This window comes from Engystomops pustulosus, chromosome 6, assembly GCF_040894005.1.
Source record: "Engystomops pustulosus chromosome 6, aEngPut4.maternal, whole genome shotgun sequence".
NCBI lineage: Eukaryota > Metazoa > Chordata > Amphibia > Anura > Leptodactylidae > Engystomops > Engystomops pustulosus.
This window is the reverse complement of record NC_092416.1, coordinates 23955874-23978859: the sequence shown is the minus strand read 5'-3', so window position 1 is coordinate 23978859 and position 22986 is coordinate 23955874. Positions and strand designations below refer to the sequence as shown.

Sequence of the window (22986 nt, the reverse complement as noted above, 5' to 3'; positions counted from 1 at the left end):
AATAAAACCACTGACCTTTCCCAGTGAGACTGTCTTAAGGTAAAAAAAAAAAGTAACTCTACTGCATCTCATAGGCCCATGCTCCAAAAATGTGTTCAAAATAATATTTTGTCCCAGAATCCTTTAAACTGTATATTGATGGAACACTTGTACTGCCCCTACATCTTTTTCTTTATATAGACTGTCCTATTTTGAGTAGATTTTACCATTTTACCATGTTTTTTTTTTTACTCTTTATTATAAAGATTTTTGCATTTTTAACTTAGTAGGATACGCATGATACAGATGATGTATAAAAAGAAAAACATGAACAATTGTATCTAACATAAATTTAAAAGCATGAAAGGCTTTTAAAATTATGCAAATGAGCCTGAGGGACTCCAGGTGGATCATCCTGGTGGATAGATGTCCTTTACCTGTTAGCTGCCATAAGGACTTGGCAAAAGTGGAAAGAGCTTGGATATAATATATACACTCACCGGCCACTTTATTAGGTACATCATGCTAGTAACAGGTTGGACCCCCTTTTGCCTTCAGAACTGCCTCAATTCTTCGTGGCATAGATTCAACAAGGTGCTGGAAGCATTCCTCAGAGATTTTGGTCCATCTTGACATGATGGCATCACACAGTTGCCGTAGATTTGTCGGCTGCACATCCATGATGCGAATCTCCCGTTCCACCACATCCCATTGCTCTATTGGATTGAGATCTGGTGACTGTGGAGGCCATTTGAGTACAGTGAACTCATTGTCATGTTCAAGAAACCAGTCTGAGATGATTCCAGCTTTATGACATGGCGCATTATCCTGCTGAAAGTAGCCATCAGATGTTGGGTACATTGTGGTCATAAATGGATGGACATGGTCAGCAACAATACTCAGGTAGGCTGTGGCGTTGCAACGATGCTCAATTGGTACCAAGAGGCCCAAAGAGTGCCAAGAAAATATTCCCCACACCATGACACCACCACCACCAGCCTGAACCGTTGATACAAGGCAGGATGGATCCATGCTTTCATGTTGTTGACGCCAAATTCTGACCCTGCCATCCGAATGTCGCAGAAGAAATCGAGACTCATCAGACCAGGCAACGTTTTTCCAATCTTCTACTGTCCAATTTCGATGAGCTTGTGTTAAATTGTAGCCTCAGTTTCCTGTTCTTAGCTTAAAGGAGTGGCACCCGGTGTGTTCTTCTGCTGCTGTAGCCCATCTGCCTCAAAGTTCGACGTACTGTGCGTTCAGAGATGCTCTTCTGCCTACCTTTGTTGTAATGGGTGGCGATTTGAGTCACTGTTGCCTTTCTATCAGCTCGAACCAGTCTGCCCATTCTCCTCTGACCTCTGGCATCAACAAGGCATTTCCGCCCACAGAACTGCCGCTCACTGGATGTTTTTTCTTTTTCGGACCATTCTCTGTAAACCCTAGAGATGGTTGTGTGTGAAAATCCCAGTAGATCAGCAGTTTCTGAAATAGTCAGACCAGCCCTTCTGGCACCAACAACCATGCCACGTTCAAAGGCACTCAAATCACCTTTCTTCCCCATACTGATGCTCGGTTTGAACTGCAGGAGATTGTCTTGACCATGTCTACATGCCTAAATACACTGAGTTGCCGCCATGTGATTGGCTGATTAGAAATTAAGTGTTAATGAGCAGTTGGACAGGTGTACCTAATAAAGTGGCCGGTGAGTGTATATTACATATCCGGATCAGAAGGCACCTGTATTCCAAATTCTAACAAACCTCCAACAAAATGAAGCAGGGCAGGACAACTCCAAAGAATTCAGGCCTCTGAATCTGCAATGCAAAATTGGTTTTCCTTTTAGAGGGTAAAAAGTAATTGTAGTTGACTTATGAGCTCTAGCCATGATTTCCAATGGGTCATATAGGAATGATATATATTAGTTCTGGCATTAAAGGGGTTATCCGGGTTTAAATTTTTTTTTATGTCCGGGCTGGGGAGGGCTAGTTAAACATAATAAACATGTACTTACCTCCTCCGGTGCTGCCGATGTCCCGCGCCGCGGCCCGTCTTCTTTGCGCGCCGGTTTCATTACACCGGCGCACAGGGAGCTTCCGGCCGGCCGGAAGCTCCCATGCGCACCATCTCTCAGCGCTTACAACGCTAAGAGATAGGGACGCATGGGAGGAACCGTCCACATCGTGGACCGGAAGCTCCCTGTGCGCGGCTTCCGTGCCCCTGTAAACAAACAGGGGCACGGATCGAAGGGACCGCGGCGCGGGACATCGGCGGCGCCGGAGGGGGTAAGTACATGTTTATTATGTTTAACTAGCCTTCCCCAGCCCGGACATAAAAAAAAATTTAAACCCGGATAACCCCTTTAAGGATGTAAAACAAATTGGAGAACAGGTCACCACTAGGTGGACCATGTGAACATAATGGGGCACATTTACTTACCCGGTCCAGACGCGATCCACTGGCGTGAGCCCGATGTCCACCAGGTTTCTCTGCTGCGCTAAAGTCTGCTGGAGTTCACCGAAGTTCACGATCCTATCCTGGGTGCAGGTAAGCACGTGTCAAGCGACACATTTTGTTAAAAGAATTCTGCGTTTATTCCAAATCCGTCGGGTTTTCCAGTGGCCACGCCCCCGATTTCCGTCACATGCATTCTTACTCCGATGCGCCAAAATCCGATCACGTGTGCCAAAACCGCGGGCAATTCAGGGAAAGACGGCGCAAATCGGTATTATTCGGGTAACCCGACGAAAAATAGCGATTCAGGCCCTTATTAAAGGAAACCTACCACTTGTAGTGGCAGGTTTCCGATGGCAATACCGAGCACCAGCTCAGGGTGAGCTGGTGCCGGAGCTTATTTTAGTTAGTGTTTTAAACCGCGGTATCGCGGTTTAAAACACTTTTTAAACTTTATAGGCGGCGCAGGCAGGTACGCGCTCGGCGCTTACCGTGCGCGCGGCTACAAAGGAAGGGAATGAGAGCCGCGCGCATGGTAAGCGCCGAGCGCGTACCTCCATGCGCCGGCTATAAAGTTTAAAAAGTGTTTTAAACCGCGATACCGCGGTTTAAAACACTAACTAAAATAAGCTCCGGCACCAGCTCACCCTGAGCTGGTGCTCGGTATTGCCATCGGAAACCTGCCACTTCAAGTGGTAGGTTTCCTTTAAATGACCTCCATTAACTTAATGGGGGTAGGTCTAGGAGACTGACCTAGCCCTAGAGAAGTCAGAATTTTTTTGATCTGACAATAGGTGAAGCCTAGGCGCTGCTGGGCAAGGATGTCTATCTGCTTATCAACTCAAGCAATTTACACGATAATGATCCGATAGATCTGTAACTTGAAATACAAGAAATTTCATATAAAATAAAAGCATAATGTCCATTCTCTATTTTTAGATTACAGTTTTATCCACATCATTAAACTACTATGGATTAAGATAAGATAAGATAAGATAATCCTTTATTAGTCCCACAGTGGGGAAATTCACAGCGTTACAGCAGCAGAGAGGGTACAGAGAGTGAAGTACAAACTATGACAACAATAATATTAGGGATAAATGAACAAAAATAAAAGGGGGATAAAAAGACATAAAAGAGACAAGCAATGATCGGCAGTTTGATGTTTAGTCTGTGGATGGGACCTGCAGGGACTGGTTAGATGGGGGGCGCAGGTTACTTCTGTTTGGGCCTTGTTTGTTGAACAGCCTGATGGCAGCGGGGAGGAATGACTTACGATAACGCTCCCTCTCACATTTGGGGTGAAGCAGTCGGTCACTGAAGGTGCTCCCCAATGCCACCACAGTCTCATGCAAGGGATGGGAGCTATTCTCCAGAATAGACTTCAACTTACCCAGTGTCAAGAGGACCCCCCATGACAGAACTGGCTTTCCTAATCAGTTTGTCCAGTCTGCTCCTCTCCCTAGCTGAGATGCTGCTTCCCCAACAGACTATGCCAAAGAAGATGGCTGGTGCCACTACAGAGTTGAAGAAGGTCTTAAGAAGAGCCCCCCGCACTCCGAATGCCCTCAGCCTCCTCAGCAGGTGTAGCCGGCTCTGACCCCTCCTGTGAAGTGCGTTTATGTTCTCTGCCCACTCCAGTTTATTGTTGAGGAGGACACCCAAGTACTTATAGGACTTCACTGCCTCAATGTCCGTCCCATGGATGACCACCGGTTGAGAAGGAGGACTGTGGTTTCGCTGGCACCAGTCCACAAATTTCCGGATCAGTTCTTTGTACTCCCTGTCGTTCTCACCTGTAATGAGGCCTACTATTGCAGAGTCATCAGAGAACTTCTGGAGGTAGCAGCTACATGAATTGTACCTGAAGTCTGCTGTGTACAATGTGAAGAGGAAGGGAGCCAGAACTGTACCTTGAGGTGCACCTGTACTACTCATCACAGTATCCGACACACAATCCTGGGCTCTCACATATTGAGGTCGGTTTGTGAGGTAGTCTAGGATCCAACTAGAGAGATGGTGGTCCACTCCAGCCAGATCCAGTTTGTCTCTTAGTAGCCCTGGCTGTATGGTATTGAAAGCACTGGAGAAATCAAAGAACATTATTCTCACAGTGTTCCCAGGTTTCTCCAAGTGAGAAAGAGTTCGATGTAGTAGGTGGATGATGGCATCATCTACACCAATGCCTGGCCGATAAGCAAACTGTAGGGCGTCCATAGATGAGCTCACTAGAGGGCGGAGATGTGTGAGAACCAACCTCTCGAAGACCTTCATCAAATGGGATGTTAATGCCACCGGTCTGTAGCTGTTGAGGTCCGATGGGTGAAGTGTTTTTGGAACTGGTACCACACAAGATGTTTTCCACAGTTGTGGTACCCTTCCCAACTCCAGGCTCATGTTGAACATATGTGCAATGATACCACAAAGCTGATCACCACAGGTCTTGATTAATCTTGCACTGATACCATCTGGTCCTGTAGCCTTGCCCACATTGAGTCTTTTCAGCTCTTTTCTCACCTGGGCACTTGTAAGGATCAAATTGTAGCCTGATGACTGACAGCTGTGACTGATCTGTGGATGAGGGCTAACAGCAGGGGATCTAGTGGGGCAGACATTGAGTGTGGAGGAGACAATAGAATGGTTTCCTGATGACATGGACTCATGTTGTCTCAGGAGGGAAGCCTGTGAGGTGGGAGAGGCAGGTGTGTGATCAAACCTATTGAAGAATAGATTAAGTTCATTAACCCACTCCTTATCTGCTGTAACCTGAGAGACAGGCTGTCTGTGATCAGATATTGATTTGAGGCTTTTCCACACCCCACTGATGTTTTTCTGTTGCATCTGCTCCTCTATCTTCCTCTTGTATCTGGATTTCCCCTCCCTTATCTGTCGCCTCAGCTCCTTTTGAACAATCCTCAGGTTTTCCCTGTCACCTAATCTAAAAAATCTCTTTTTCTCTTTAAGAAGAGCTTTTATATCAGGGTTAATCCAGGGTTTGTTGTTAGAGAAGCACCTCACCATTTTTGTGGGTACCGTGTTCTCTGTACAGAAGTTAATATAGTCCGTTATGCAGTGTGTTAGGCCATCAAGAGATGAGCGAGCACTAAAATGCTCGGGTACTCGTTATTCGAGACGAACTTTTCCCGATGCTCGAGTGCTCGTTTCGAGTAACGAGCCCCATTGAAGTCAATGGGAGACTCGAGCATTTTTCAAGGGGACCAAGGCTCTGCACAGGGAAGCTTGGCCAAACACCTGGGAACCTGAGAAAAGGATGGAAACACCACGGAAATGGACAGGAAACAGCAGGGGCAGCATGCATGGATGCCTCTGAGGCTGCTTAATCGCACCATTATGCCAAAATTATGGGCAACAGCATGGCCATGACAGAGTGACAGAATGAAGCTAGATAGCATCTAAAACATCCAATAATTGACCCTGACACTATAGGGGACGGCATGCAGAGGCAGCGGCAGCAGCGGCAGGCTAGAGAGTGGCATGGCGACATACCCTAAATGGACTCAGGCTTCAAACCAATGGGTGGCAGAGAGGAACCAAAGGAGGTGAGCAAGAAGCGCTCAAATAATATCGGTACATGATAAAAGTTTGCCAGTATATTTTGTGGATTACACAGCAGGGTGGCGACAAAGTTAACATGGAAGCCATGAAAACAACCCAAAATTCTGCCTGACACAGCTCGTTTGATAAGGGGACCATGTATGGAGGCAGTGAACTAGTAGTAGATTAAAGGTGCTGCAGTTCAAACTATGTTAGTTGGATCTTGGCATGGAGCTGGCGCTCCGCTGCCAGGCGAGCTTTCGCCAATCCAAGCCCCTGTCTCTAGGCTACTCCCCAAACAGCACTTCTAAGAACCTTTTGTATAAGATCAAGTGTAGTAGCGTTCTTATAAGTTTGGGATATGGCGGGTGAGGGGAATGTAAACATCTGCGCAAGAAGCGCTGAAATAATATCCGTAAATGGTAAAAGTTTGCCAGTATATTTTGAGGACTACACAGCAGGGTGGCGACAAAGTTAACAAGTTTGTTGTGGAAGCCATGAAAACAACCCAAAATTCTGCCTGACACAGCACGTTTGATAAGGCGGCCATGTATGGAGGCAGTGAACTAGTAGTAGATTAAAGGTGCTGCAGTTAAAACTATGTTAGTTGGTTCTTGGCATGGAGCTGGCGCTCCGTTGCCAGGCGAGCTTTCGCCAATCCAAGCCCATGTCTCTAGGCTACTCCCCAAACAGCACTTCTAAGAACCTTTTGTATAAGATCAAGTGTAGTAGCGTTCTTATAAGTTTAGGATATGGCGGGTGAGGGGAATGTAAACATCTGCGCAAGAAGCGCTGAAATAATATCCGTAAATGAAAAAAGTTTTCCAGTATATTTTGTGGCTTACACAGCACGGTGGCGACAAAGTTAACAAGTTTGATGTGGAATGCCCTGTAATAGCTCTTGGGCAGTGTGCCTTTTATCACCTAGGCTCAGCAGTTTGAGCACCGCCTGCTGTCGCTTAGCGACGGCACTGCTGCTGTGCCTAGAGCTACCGACTGATGGCGCCATGCCCACGGATGGTAATTCGGAGGAGGAGGAGGTGGAGGAGGGGTGGGAGGAGGAGGAGGCATAGTAGGCCTGAAACACCTGGACCGAGGTAGGCCCCGCAATCCTCTGCGTCGGCAGTATATGACCAGCCCCAGGGTCAGACTCGGTCCCAGCCTGCACCAAGTTAAGTGTAGTAGCGTTCTTATAAGTTTGGAATATGGCGGGTGAGGGGAATGTAAACAGATGCGCAAGAAGCGCTGAAATAATATCCGTAAATGGTAAAAGTTTGCCAGTATATTTTGAGGACTACACAGCAGGGTGGCGACAAAGTTAACAAGTTTGTTGTGGAAGCCATGAAAACAACCCAAAATTCTGCCTGACACAGCACGTTTGATAAGGCGGCCATGTATGGAGGCAGTGAACTAGTAGTAGATTAAAGGTGCTGCAGTTAAAACTATGTTAGTTGGTTCTTGGCATGGAGCTGGCGCTCCGTTGCCAGGCGAGCTTTCGCCAATCCAAGCCCCTGTCTCTAGGCTACTCCCCAAACAGCACTTCTAAGAACCTTTTGTATAAGATCAAGTGTAGTAGCGTTCTTATAAGTTTAGGATATGGCGGGTGAGGGGAATGTAAACATCTGCGCAAGAAGCGCTGAAATAATATCCGTAAATGGTAAAAGTTTGCCAGTGTATTTTGTGGATAACACAGCAGGGTGGCGACAAAGTTAACAACTTTGATGTGGAATCCATGAAAACAACCCAAATTTCGGCCTGACACACCTCGTTTGATAAAGGGACGATGTATGGAGGCAGCTATATGGACGACTTTTGGAGGTAGCAATGGAGACAACGTGTGGAGGCTGCTATGGAGACAATTCAATTTGGATAGTGCCTGTATGTGGGAGTCCAAAAAAGTTTTCAAACCAGAGGAGCAGGTAGGTGGCCCTCCATAAAAATGGAATAGATTGAGTGCCTGTATGTGGCAGTCCAAAAAAGTTTTCAAACCAGAGGAGCAGGTAGGTGGCCGTCCAGAAAAATGGAATAGATTGAGTGCCTGTATGTGGCAGTCCAAAAAAGTTTTCAAACCAGAGGAGCAGGTAGGTGGCCCTCCAGAAAAATGGAATAGATTGAGTGCCTGTATGTGGCAGTCCAAAAAAGTTTTCAAACCAGAGGAGCAGGTAGGTGGCCCTCCAGAAAAATTGAATAGATTGAGTGCCTGTATGTGGAACTCCCAAAAATTGTTTAAAACAGAGGACCGGGTCGGTGGCCCTCCAGAAAAATTAAATGCATAAAGTACTATAGCTAGAGCCAGTGGGCCCTGTCAAAAAATAGCCAGTTTCCTCTGCTTTACTGTACAAAGAGGAGGAGAAGGAGGAAAATGAGGAGGAGGAGGAGTGGATAAATTATTCAGGTTGAGCTTCCTTCACCTGGTGGAGATTGGAAATTAGGAGAAATCCAGGCTTTATTCATCTTGATAAGCGTCAGCCTGTCAGCGCTGTCAGTCGACAGGCGTGTACGCTTATCGGTGATGATGCCACCAGCTGCACTGAAAACCCGCTCGGACAAGACGCTAGCGGCAGGGCAGGCAAGAACCTCCAAGGCGTACAGCGCCAGTTCGTGCCACATGTCCAGCTTTGAAACCCAGTAGTTGTAGGGAGCTGTGTGATCATTTAGGACGATGGTATGGTCAGCTACGTACTCCCTCACCATCTTTCTGTAAAGATCAGCCCTACTCTGCCGAGACTGGGGACAGGTGACAGTGTCTTGCTGGGGTGACATAAAGCTGGCAAAAGCCTTGTAAAGCATACCCTTGCCAGTGCTGGACAAGCTGCCTGCTCGCCTACTCTCCCTCGCTACTTGTCCCGCAGAACTACGCACTCTGCCGCTAGCGCTGTCAGAAGGGAAATACTGTTTCAGCTTGTGCACCAGGGCCTGCTGGTATTCATGCATTCTCACACTCCTTTCCTCTCCAGGGATGAGAGTGGAAAGATTTTGCTTGTACCGTGGGTCCAGGAGAGTGAACACCCAGTAATCGGTGCTGGAATAAATTCTTTGAACGCGAGGGTCACGGGATAGGCAGCCTAGCATGAAATCTGCCATATGCGCCAGAGTACCAACGCGTAAGAATTTACTCCCCTCACTGGCCTGACTGTCCATTTCCTCCTCCTCCAACTCCTCCAACTCCTCTTCTTCTGCCCATACACGCTCAACAGTGAAGGACTCAACAATGGTCCCCTCTTGTGTCTCGCCAACATTCTCCTCCTCTTCCTCCTCATCCTCCTCCACCTCCTCCTCCTCCGATATGCGCTGAGAAACAGACCTAAGGGTGCTTTGGCTATCAACAAGGGAATCTTCTTCCCCCGTGTCTTGTGAGGAGCGCAAAGCTTCCGACTTCATGCTGACCAGAGAGTTTTTCAACAGGCCAAGCAGCGGGATGGTGAGGCTGATGATGGCGGCATCGCCACTGACCATCTGTGTTGACTCCTCAAAGTTACTCAGCACCTGACAGATATCAGACATCCACGTCCACTCCTCATTGTAGACTTGAGGAAGCTGACTGACCTGACTACCAGTTCTGGTGGAAGTTGACATCTGGCAGTCTACAATCGCTCGGCGCTGCTGGTAAACTCTGGATAACATGGTCAGTGTTGAATTCCACCTCGTGGGCACGTCGCACAACAGTCGGTGAGCGGGCAGTTGGAGGCGGCGCTGCGCTGCCCTGAGAGTGGCAGCATCTGTGCTGGACTTCCTGAAATGCGCACAGATGCGGCGCACCTTCGTGAGCAAATCAGACAGATTGGGGTATGTCTTGAGGAAACGCTGAACTATCAGATTTAACACATGGGCCAGGCATGGCACATGTGTCAGTCTGCCGAGTTGCAGAGCCGCCACCAGGTTACGGCCGTTGTCACACACAACCATGCCTGGCTTCAGGTTCAGCGGTGCCAGCCACAGATCAGTCTGCACCGTGATGCCCTGTAATAGTTCTTGGGCGGTGTGCCTTTTATCGCCTAGGCTCAGCAGTTTGAGCACCGCCTGCTGTCGCTTAGCGACGGCACTGCTGCTGTGCCTAGAGCTACCGACTGATGGCGCCATGCCCACGGATGGTCGTTCGGAGGAGGAGGTGGAGGAGGGGTGGGAGGAGGAGGAGGCATAGTAGGCCTGAAACACCTGGACCGAGGTAGGCCCCGCAATCCTCGGTGTCGGCAGTATATGACCAGCCGCAGGGTCAGACTCGGTCCCAGCCTCCACCAAGTTAACCCAATGTGCCGTCAGCGATATATAGTGGCCCTGCCCGGCAGCACTCGTCCACGTGTCCGTGGTCAGGTGGACCTTGTCAGAAACGGCGTTGGTCAGGGCACGGATTATGTTGTCTGACACGTGCTGGTGCAGGGCTGGGACGGCACATCGGGAAAAGTAGTGGCGGCTGGGGACCGAATACCGAGGGGCGGCCGCCTCCATGAGGCTGCGAAAGGCCTCGGTCTCTACTAGCCTATAGGGCAGCATCTCCAGGCTTAGCAATCTGGAGATGTGCACATTAAGGGCTTGGGCGTGCGGGTGGGTTGCACTATATTTGCGTTTCCGCTCCAGCGTCTGGGGTATGGAGAGCTGAACGCTGGTGGATGCTGTGGAGGATCGTGGAGGCGACGATGGGGTTTTTGTGGCAGGGTCCTGGGCAGGGGCTGACTATCAGCTGACACAGGGGAAGGAGCAGTGGTGTGCACGGCCGGAGGTGAACGCGCTTGTTGCCACTGAGTGGGGTGTTTAGCATTCATATGCCTGCGCATACTGGTGGTAGTTAAGCTATTAGTGGTGGAACCCCTGCTGATCCTGGTTTGGCAAATGTGGCACACCACAGTCCGTCGGTCATCCGGTGTTTCCTTGAAGAACCTCCAGACTTCTGAAAATCTAGCCCTCGCCGCAGGAGCCCTCGCCACGGGAGCTTCACTTGTTGACACATTTGGCGCTGATGCACCAGCTCTGGCCCTGCCTCTCCGTCTGGCCCCACTACTGCCTCTTCCAACCTGTTCTGGTCGAGGACTCTCCTCCGTCTCAGAAGCACTGTGTTCACCCGGCCTCTCAACCCAGCTTGGGTCTGTCACCTCATCATCCTCCGATCCCTCAGTCTGCTCCCCCCTCGGACTTCCTGCCCTGACAACAACTTCCCCACTGTCTGACAACCGTGTCTCCTCATCGTCGGACACCTCTTTACACACTTCTTCCAGTACGTCAACAAGGTCATCATCACCCACAGACTGCGACTGGTGGAAAACCTGGGCATCGGAAAATTGCTCATCAGCAACCAGACAAGTGGTTTGTGACTGTGGGAAGGGTCCAGAAAACAGTTCCTCAGAGTATGCCGGTTCTAATGGCAAATTTTCCTGGGAGGGGGCAGACTGGGGGGGAGGAGGCTGAGGTGCAGGAGCTGGAGGAGTGCCGATTTCGGTGACATGGGTGGACTGCGTGGAAGACTGACTGGTGGACAAATTGCTCGAAGCATTGTCGGCAATCCACGACATCACCTGTTCGCACTGTTCTGGCCTCAACAGTGCTCTACCACGAGTCCCAGTAACTTCAGACATGAACCTAGGGAGTGTAGCTCTGCGGCGTTCCCCTGCTCCCTCATCAGCAGGTGGTGTCTCACCCCGCCCAGGACCACGGCCTCTGACCCCTGCAGTAGTTGGACACCCACGTCCCCGCCCTCGTCCTCTACCCCTAGCCCTCGGGTTAAACATTTTGAAAATGAGAGTTATAACTTTAAATTTTTTTTTAACTTTTTTTTGTGTTTTTTTTTTTTTTGTGTGTTTTTTAGTTTTTAAAACCAAACGATGCTATCCTATTGCTATGGCTATTTTCTAGCCAAGTATTAAAGCACACTACTATGCCAGATGAGATGACGCTGAGTTATGAAAAAAATAAACGTAAAATAAAAAAGGAAATGGCAGACTGTGCCTAATTGAAATACAACCCCGGGCCCTAATAAATTTTCCCACTTCGGTCTTTGCGATGGATATGTGCGTCACTAAGCGCAAAACACAGTGGTCGCAAGTCTCACTCCAAATTGCTCACAATTTGCTAGTAGATGCACTGCAGCAACTACAGCCACCAGCAGATCAACCAGAAATCAAATATATATAACGCTACTGTAGGCGTAAGTAAGCCGTTTGGATTCTCCTATGGCTATTTTCTAGCCAAGTATAAAAGCACACTACTATGCCAGATGAGATGACGCTGAGTTATGAAAAAAATAAACGTAAAATAAAAAAGGAAATGGCAGACTGTGCCTAATTGAAATTCAACCCCGGGCCCTAATAAATTTTCCCACTTCGGTCTTTGCGATGGATATGTGCGTCACTAAGCGCAAAACACAGTGGTCGCAAGTCTCACTCCAAATTGCTCACAATTTGCTAGTAGATGCACTGCAGCAACTACAGCCACCAGCAGATCAACCAGAAATCAAATATATATAACGCTACTGTAGGCGTAAGTAAGCCGTTTGGATTCTCCTATGGCTATTTTCTAGCCAAGTATTAAAGCACACTACTATGCCAGATGAGATGACGCTGAGTTATGAAAAAAATAAACGTAAAATAAAAAAGGAAATGGCAGACTGTGCCTAATTGAAATACAACCCCGGGCCCTAATAAATTTTCCCACTTCGGTCTTTGCGATGGATATGTGCGTCACTAAGCGCAAAACACAGTGGTCACAAGTCTCACTCCAAATTGCTCACAATTTGCTAGTAGATGCACTGCAGCAACTACAGCCACCAGCAGATCAACCAGAAATCAAATATATATAACGCTACTGTAGGCGTAAGTAAGCCGTTTGGATTCTCCTATGGCTATTTTCTAGCCAAGTATTAAAGCACACTACTATGCAAGATGAGATGACACTGAGTTATTAAAAAAATAAACGTAAAATAAAAAGAAACTGGCAGACTGTGCCTAATTGAAATCAAACCCCTAATAAATTTTCCCACTTTGGTGTTTGAGGTGGATATGTGTGTCACTAAGAGCTAAACACAACGGTAGCAAGTCCCCCTGCAAATTCCTCACAATATGGTACTAGCTGCACTACTAGTGCCAGCAAGCCCAGCCACAAGCAAATAAAAAAAAAAGTATAACGTTATTGTAGCCCTAAGAAGGGCTGTTGGGTTGTTGTAGAATCACTCCTGCCTAACAGTAAGCTAATAGAACACCCTAACGCTTTCCCTGACCAGCAGCAGCTCTCTCCCTAGCGGCATCCAGACAGAGAATGATCCGAGCAGCGCGGGCAGCGGCTAGTCTATCCCAGGGTCACCTGATCTGGCCAGCCAACCACTGCTTTCGACGTGTAAGGGTACCACGTCATGCTGGGTGGAGTGCAGAGTCTCCTGGCTTGTGATTGGCTCTGTTTCTGGCCGCCAAAAAGCAAAACGGCGGGAGCTGCCATTTTCTCGAGCGGGCGAAATACTCGTCCGAGCAACGAGCAGTTACGAGTACGCTAATGCTCGATCGAGCATCAAGCTCGGACGAGTATGTTCGCTCATCTCTATTCTTAATCTATAAATCTAATAGAACCCACATGTACATTTTGGGCTATATTTATCAAAACTAGTGCAGTTTGCCTATAGAGTGTGCAGGGGGCGCCAGATTAACCAAAACTGGCACACATTCTTTATGAATCTGGTGACCCCTGCACTGCTCATGTGTACTTTTTTTTGCACTTTGGTGCACTTTGTTCATGCAGCAAAATTGTTCTCTTTTCTTTTTTAGTAACATCCATTGAAAACAAAATACCCCAATCGTTGTGATTTAGGTAAGAGAAAAATTCTGTGACTTCCTTCTCAGTGTCGGACCAGATAATATGTATATATACAGTATAAAACAATCATTTCATAGTAGGGATTTTGTACTCCTAGATATTCTATAAAAGCCCCTAAGTACAGATTAGCAAATGATGGGGCCACCCTTGTTCTGCAATGGCTCTTCCATGGGGTTGAGGATATCAGGCAGAGTTGTATGAAAAGATATTATTAGTTAAAACAATTTCTAGGAGTTTCAGAAGAAAAAAAAACATAAAATTTTCAGAAATTGATTCATTTAGGTACTTAGGTACTTTTAAACATATAGTATACCTGTTTTATCATCAATATTTGAGTATAATGCATTTACCGTATTTACTCAAGTATAAGCTGAGATTTTCAGCACAATATATGTGCTACTGATGCATTTTCAGCAATGGTAGACCTGTATGCATCCTTAATTTTGAGTGTAAGAGCATAAAAATGAAAAAAGGCAGTTAATGGACATCTGACCACCAATCTGTTTGCATTGGGAGAGAATGGTCTAGGGAACTGGAGGCATTTGAATCTGGGAGCCACCCAAGTGGGCTAGATTGAGGCCACAGAAGAGGAGGAGGGGTGTTAAAATAGTGCTTCTACAACTCTAGGCCAGGAGACCACAGGGCCTGGCTGCATGGGGTCATTGTGGGAGAGTAGAATGGGCCACATACATGGCCCCTGATAAACTGTGGCTTGGTAGGGGTCCCAGAGGACCATCTGGTGGAGCCAGGTCTTTGAGTAGAAGCTGAGAGTCTGTGTGTCCCTCTTCCTCTCAGGATGTAGTTTATGAGGGGAATCAGTCCTCTGAGGTACGTGGTGATAGCTCTTGGGGGCTGTAGGCAGCAGAAGAGAAAATGTAGGAGTCTCCTGTACATCCTTAGCTGAAAAAGCTTTGGTGGGAATCGCTTTAATAGCAGAGGAAGGGAGGCTCTGCATCTACTATTGTGGTGCGGGAGTTCCTGCCATCTTAGGTCTTGACTGTGTTTACCTCAGGAGAAATGAATCTAAGATAAGGGGAGCTATGGCCACTGTTGCTCAGGTCACCTGAGCCTTATTCTTCCTCCAGTTCCCTGTTAGACAGCATGCTTTCAGTGCTGAGCTGATCTGTTGCATGTCCTACTCCTTCAGCATCAGGGCATGCCGCCTCTATTTATTTTTAATGATCTGCAAATCTCTGTAATCAAAGAATTTTTACCATGCAATTTTCTAGCCTAATTACACATTTGTTTTTAGAATTTGGTTACGTTATTATACACTGTTATTTTGGAACCACTAACACTATACAATGACACGGTGGATGAGTGAGTAGCACTTCTGCCTTGCAGCACTGGAGTCCTGGGTTCGAATCCCACTCAGGTCAACATCTGCAAAGAGTTTGTATGTTCTCTCCGTGTTTGCGTGGGTTTCCTCCGGGTACTCCGGTTTCCTCCCACACATCAAAACATACTGTTAGGCTGTTTAGATTGTGAGCCCCATGGGGACAGGGACCAATTTGACATGCTTGTGCAGCGCTGCGTAATCTGTGTGCGCTATAGAAATAAAGAATTATTATTATTATTATTATTATTATAATGACACAGTTTCTGCTTCTCTATTTCTACATTGTGCTAAGATATATGACACATGCAAACCTGTGAAATCATGAACAAAAGTTAGGGTACAGATTTTCCATACGGCCCTCTTCCGGTGCTACAAAAAAATAGGATTTTTTTTAGGCCCTCTTAGGAATGTACTTTATAGAGGGAAGAGGAAAATTTCCATTCCCAATATAGTTGTCTCGGTTGCCTCAGTAAGATGTGAATTGTGAATAGGTTCTCATAATCACTTGCTATAAATCTTCACATTGTTCCTCTGCCAGACTCCGCACAATAAACAGAAAGGGACTTACACAATTGTTACGGGCAGAGCACTAGACGTGATTATTTTTTAATAAATTGACTTTGGCAAAGAAAAGCTAAGATCCCATAAACTACAATATAAAAATGCTGTGTCATCCATCAGCAGTTACAGTCTTGAAACGAAGAGGAGCAGGTGAATATACAAATGATATGTAGTCATGTAGCAAACCATTTTCTTAATTATTTGAAAATAGGAATGACCTCTTTTAAATTTTGAAAACAATAATATTGTTCAAATTGTAAATGAGGAGTAGATTGAAAAAATGTTTACATATATTCAAATCTAGAAATAATGGACTATTAATATGAACATTTTAAAAAAACATGATCGAGTTAATTTATCTTTATGAATATTGGAAACAAGCGAATTTGATGTATGCAACTTGCTGGAATATCCGGCCTGAACACCCAGAAACCGGAACTGAACTCAGCATTTCAGTTCAGTTTCGATTTCTAAGCATTCAGGCTGGACGTTCCAGCAAGCACAAAATCCAAGTTTGATACTTGGTTTGAAGTTGCACACATCAAACTCACTTGTGAGCAATAGACCTTAGTCTGCAAATTCTAAGCCTGTCTTTTTTTGCGACTTTTCAAAATATCCACCTAGATAAATCTGGAACAATACATGATAACTCATTGCAAACTTTCCAGGAAATGTGTCATAGTCTCAAAAAAAGGCACAAATCTGCCAACACATCCAAAAAAGTTGCAAAAAGAAGTGCACAGAAAAAGAATGTGATAACTCCTCCCAAAAATTAGTTAGTTAAGAGATATTTTGGGTCCAGGAATGAAAAATAGTTGCATTGATTTATAGTAGCTAAAGTACTCAGGACCCTTCCGCTTAAAGGGATAATTCACTTTAAGCACATTACAGCAAATGATTAATATTGTTTATGTAACAAAAAGCTATAACATTTTCCAATATACTTTCAATATCAATTCTTCATGGTTTTCTAGATCTCTGCTTGTTGTCATGCAACAGAAAGCTTCATTATTTTCTTCCTGTAGATAAACACCGGTCCATGCTCATGTGATGTCACACAGCTTTGATTACACTGTGTGTTATAACCAGCAGTGCACCTGTGTGACCATGGAGCACTGCATCTACAGAAAGTAAATAATGAAGCTTTCTATTGCAGGACGGCAAGCAGAGAGTAATTGATACAGAAAGTATATTGAAAAAGTTAAATAACTTTTCATTACACAAACCACATCAATTATTTGCTGCAATGTCCTTAAAATGGACAACCCCATCAGTCTGATGACCTCACATAGAAGTGCATGGAAAAGAAATAGTTGGAGCAGTAAAGAGACAGTCCCCGGATTACGTACAAGATAGGCTCTGTAGTTTTGTTCTTAAGTGGAACTGTAAGTCGGAACTGTATACTGTATAAATGTAACCCCAGCCAAATTTGTTTTGGGTCTCTGTGACAATTGGATTTTAAAAATGTTGGATTCTCATAAGAATCAGGATTAACACTAAAGCTTCATTACAGACACCTGTGATATCTGTTATAGCTGATTATTGTAGCCTAGGACTAAAGCACAATAAATTACCAATATCTAGAGGTCCGTTTGTAACTAGGGGTCGTCTGTAAGTCAGGTGTTCTTAAGTAGGGGACCGCCTGTATTGTTAATAAATAAAGCGCATAACTCACTCTGGAGGACTCATCAAGTCCATATATTACTGGGACAGTACCGGTACTTGGATTTAAGTAAGATCCATCTCCATTGCCGGCACAATGTATCGCCTGGTGTATCCAGAGTGCTGGGACATATAGTGCTCATAAAATACATATCTTTAACAACATTAAAATTGTTTTTAACATATAGTTATAAAGGGGGGCAGTGCTAACAAAGCTTCTTTGAGTTAAATGAAACCGCAGGATTGAATTAAACTATCTATGGTTGTGTGTATTACTTACCACTGCTGCCTGTTCTCATGTATAATAATTCTCTTTCTTCACAGAAATGCGGAGTCTCTGGATCTCTCAGTTATGGATATTGGCTGCAGTATTTTATGGTGAGAGATCACATGATACTATTTTATTTGTTCAGTTCCAAGCTACAGCAGTTTGATGGTCCTTTAGAAAGTACCACATGTGCCTAGACAGAGAGGCTTAGCAGAGAGAATACCGGGATTAATGCTCAGGTCATGAGGCAATATCAGAATAGGAAAATGCAAAATACAAAACAGTATAGAAGCAAAAAAAAAAAACATATTACCATGTGGCAGGCCTGTACTAGTATAGTCATTCTAAGCTAGCAGTCATAGTAGTCATCAAGTATCTTCTCCCAACACTAGGACGGGTGGGGGCAGACTCTGTGAGGAAAGGAATCGTAGACTGCAAACTCTCCATAAGGAGAACTCTTACCCTCTGACCCTAGTCAATAGCCTCCCAGTTCCCTACATTGTACTGAGGAGACCCAATCAGGTCAAAACATTGTACAGCACTGTCTACAGTTGGGAGCCTGTTCCTTATGGAATGGATATACTGGTTTGGCTTAATCCCACATCATGTTTTTAGACTTCTTGTAGGTCATACTTGGTTGTAAGGGGGCTGCCTTTCAAGGTAGCAAAAGGAGGTATTGTTTTCCATTTAACACCTTGGAAAATTATTAGCATTTTTCCCAGAATTCCCTAGTGGAGCATCTATGGCTTTAAGTCTCCACACGCCTCTAAGGTGGCCTGAATTCTCTAAAACTCTCTAAATAGTTTTGGAGAAATATTTGATACTTACACATGAACAATTTGCACTTAATTCAAAGTGCTCCAAATAGCAATAGCTGCTATGCAATAATAGTGCCATCTTACTACCCTGTTTCCCCCAAATAATTGGTAGATAGCGATAAGACAGAAAAGTCCAAAGAAATGCACAGGTAGGTGTGTACGCGCTGCCCCTACAGCTAAAATTGTAGTATAGAGGTAAAACTCCAAAAGAGTGTAGGAAGTACTTTTTTTAAATATAAAGTTCTTATTTTTTCAGTGGCGGACGACGCGTTTCAAGGACGTATTGTCCTCTTCATCAGGTCCATAAGCATATTACACTGAACATAATGCTTTAGGGTATATCAGAGAGGAGTACTATCCTCTCTTTCCAAAATAGTACTCCTCTCTGATATACCCTAAAGCATTATGTTCAGTGTAATATGCTTATGGACCTGATGAAGAGGACAATACGTCCTTGAAACGCGTCATCCGCCACTGAAAAAATAAAAATTTTATATTTAACCGGTTCGCGACCGCCCGCCGTGTATTCACGGCGGCGGTCGCGTCGCGCTGCATGGAGAGGGCTCACGGGCTGAGCCCTCTCCATAGCCGGTAAGTCTTTGCTGCATATTGCAGCAAAGGCTTACCGGTAACATCCGCGATCGGTGCTAGCACCGATCGCGGGTGTTTTTACAGCGTAGGCTGCCGGCAAAGCTGCCGGCAGCCTCAAACAGATAGCGGCGCATGGGCGCCGCCATCTTACCTGGGATCGCCGCTCCCCGTGACGTCATCGGGGGGCGGCGATCCGTCTCCATGGTAGCCTCGGGTCTTCCGAAGACCCGAGGCTATTTCGTTTTAACCCCTTCATTACAATGTGCTGATAGCACATTGTAATGAATGAGTTAGAAAATCCCCATATACTGCCATACTGTAGTATGGCAGTATATGATAGGATCGATCAGACAACCTAGGGTTAAAGTACCCTAGGGAGTCTGAAAAATAGTATAAATAAAAACTAAAAAAAGTTTAAAAAAAAAAAATTATAATAAAAAAACCTAAAATTTCAAATCACCCCCCTTTCCCTAGAACTGACATAAATATAAATAAACAGTAAAAATCATAAACACATCAGGTATCGACGCGTCCGAAAATGCCCGATCTATCAAAATATGATGACGGTTTTTCAATGCGTTTAACCCCGTAACGGAAAATAGCGCCCAAAGTCGAAAATGGCACTTTTTTGCCATTTTGAAAAATCTAAAAAAATCTATAAAAAGTGATCAAAAGGTCGTACAGTCCTAAAAATGATATCATTGAAAATATTATCAAATTTCGCAAAAAATGACACCACCCACAGCTCCGTACACCAAAGTATAAAAAAGTTATCAGCGCCAGAAGTTGGCAAAATCAAAAAAATTATTTTTGTACAGGAGGTTTTAATTTTTGTAAATGTATGAAAACATTATAAAACCTATACAAATTTGGTATCCCCTTAATCGTACCGACCCAAAGAATAAAGTAGACATGTCATTTGGGGCGCTCAGTGAAAGACGTAATATCCAAGCCCACAAGAAAATGGCGCAAATGCGTTTTTTCACCATTTTCATTGCATTTGGAATTTTTTTCCCGCTTCCGAGTACATGGCATGGAATATTTAATACCATCATTATGAAGTGCAATTTGTTACGCAGAAAACAAGCCATCACACAGCTCTTTACGTGTAAAAATAAAAAAGTTATAGATTTTTGAAGGTGGGGAGTGAAAAATGGACATGAAAAAACAGGAAAAGGCCCGGTCCTTAACCGGTTAAAAAATGTACTTCCTACACTCTTTTGGAGTTTTACCTCTATACTACAATTTTAGCTGTAGGGGCAGCGCGTACACACCTACCTGTGCATTTCTTTTGACTTTTCTGTCTTATCGCTATCTACCAATTAAACCGCAGGTACTCCTGCGTGCCACAGGATCCGCAGCAGTCCCCTTCTCTACCCTTCCCTCCATATCTTATCTTCACCATCATATCTCTATATCCCCCCAAAACTATTACTTCCCCCCCCCCCAAGGCGCCACGTGTCCCCACAATACTACTATCCCCCAAAATAAGACAGTGGGGCAGATTTATCAAGTGTCTGAAAGTCAGAATATTTCCAGTTGCCCATGGCAACCAATCACAGCTCCCCTTTAAAATATTCATATGCACTGGTTAAATGAAAGCTGAGCTGTGATTGGTTTCCATGGGCAACTGGAAATATTCTGACTTTCAGACTGCTTGATAAATCTGCCCCAGTGTCTTATGTTAAATTTTGCTCCAAAAGAGGCACTAGGTTTTAATTTCAGGGGATGTCTTATTTTTCCATTAACAAGAATTTGCATTTATCAGTCAGTGATTTTATCCCATTAATTCTTCCCCAAGTCACAACCCACTGCAGCATCTAAAAGATTTCCTAATACTCATGTACGGTGTGGAGGGAGCTGCTGCAGTGACTCCCGCTAGGTCTTACTTTCAGGGGAGGCCTTGTATTTCTAAGCCTGAACAAAATTGTACTAGGTCTTATTTTCGGGGATGTCTTATTTTAGGGGAAACAGGGTATCTCTTCTTAGGAGTAGTAATTTTTAATGCCATTGCACAGTAAAACCCCATTGTGCATGTGTAACTTAAAAACATAGAACATAGGGGGAATTTATCTTTCACTGGCTTATGATAAAGGCCAAACCCCCACTAACGCGGCAAATACTATAAGAGGCGTAGGCTAACCTAGCGTAGTTTTTCATAAAACCTTAAAAACAAATGTGCACTGTTCAAATGTTTACATGTTCTTATGTACAATTTTTAACAAAAGATGGTTGTATTAACCAAGTAGGGTTAAAAACCGTACACCTCCTATGCTGATAGGTATATCATGAACTACCCCATTATAAGATATAATCAAATAAATACAAAATAAATGAAGTAAAACCACTGCATGGTAGATATGATGCCCAAAGGCTTATACAAGTACTGTATATACTCCAGTATAATCCGACCCGAGTATAAGCCGAGACCCCTAATTGTACCACCAAAAACTGGGAAAACCTATTTACTCGAGTATAAGCCGAAGGTGGGAAATACATTGGTCAGTAGTATACAGCCAGCCAGCCCCCATGTAGTATACAGTCAGCCCCATGTAGTATATAGCCAGCCAGCCCCAGTAGTATACAGACAGCCATCCCCTAGTAGTATACAGCCAGCCCCCTATAGTATACAGCCAGCCCCCATGTAGTATACAGCCAGCCCCCATACAGTATACAGCCAGCCCCCATTAAATACAGCCAGCCCTCATGTAGTATACAGCCAGCCCCCATGAAGTATACAGCCAGCCATCCCCCTGTAGTACACAGCCAGCCAGCCCCTATGTAGTATACAGCCAGCCCCCATACAGTATACAGCCAGCCCCCATACAGTATACAGCCAGCCCTCATGTAGTATACAGCCAGCCCCCATATAGTATACAGCCAGCCCCCAATGTAGTATACAGCCAGACAGCTCCCATGTAGTATACAGCCAGCCCTCATGTAGTATACAGCCAGCTCCCATAGAGTATACAGCCAGCCCCCAAGTAGTATATAGCCAGACAGCCCCCATGTAGTATACAGCCAGCCCCCATACAGTTAACAGCCAGCCCCCATACAGTTAACAGCCAGCCCCCATGTAGTATACAGCCTGCCCCCATGTAGTATACAGCCAGCCCCCATGTAGTATACAGCCAGCCCCCATTTAGTATACAGCCAGCTCCCATGTAATATAGAGCCAGCTCCCATGTAGTATAGAGCCAGCCCCCACATAGTATACAGCCTGCCCCCATGTAGTATACAGCCAGACCCCATGTAGTATACAGTCTACCCCCATGTAGTATACAGCCTTCCCCCATGTAATATACAGCCTGCCCCCATGTAGTATACAGCCAGCCCCCATGTAGTATACAGCCTGCCCCATGTAGTATAAAGCCAGCCCCAATGTAGTTTGCAAAATAAATAAAGTCAACCCGAGTATAAGCCGAGACCCCTAATTGTACCACCAAAAACTGGGAAAACCTATTGACTCGAGTATAAGCCGAAGGTGGGAAATGCATTGGTCAGTAGTATACAGCCAGCCAGCCCCCATGTAGTATACAGTCAGCCCCATGTAGTATATAGCCAGCCAGCCCCAGTAGTATACAGACAGCCATCCCCTAGTAGTATACAAACAGCCCCCTATAGTATACAGCCAGCCGGCCCTATGTAGTATACAGCCAGCCCCCATACAGTATACAGCCAGCCCCCATTAAATACAGACAGCCCTCATGTAGTATACAGCCAGCCCCCATGAAGTATACAGACAGCCATCCCCCTGTAGTACACAGCCAGCAAGCCCCTATGTAGTATACAGCCAGCCCCCATACAGTATACAGCCAGCCCTCATGTAGTATACAGCCAGCCCCCATAGAGTATACAGCCAGCCGCCAATGTAGTATACAGCCAGACAGCCCCCATGTAGTATACAGCCAGCCCTCATGTAGTATACAGCCAGCCCCCATAGAGTATACAGCCAGCCCCCATGTAGT

General features: G+C 45.4%; 1 protein-coding gene across 1 annotated transcript in view; it reads left to right on the top strand.

Moving 5' to 3' along the window:
- Positions 1 to 17667: 17667 nt before the first annotated feature.
- Positions 17668 to 22986, top strand: part of LOC140065876 (uncharacterized) — a 112340-nt gene continuing 107021 nt past the window's right edge. The window contains exon 1 of the mRNA XM_072113437.1: positions 17668 to 17719. Coding sequence (XP_071969538.1) covers positions 17668 to 17719 — 52 coding nt within the window. The remainder of the gene's footprint in view (positions 17720 to 22986) is intronic.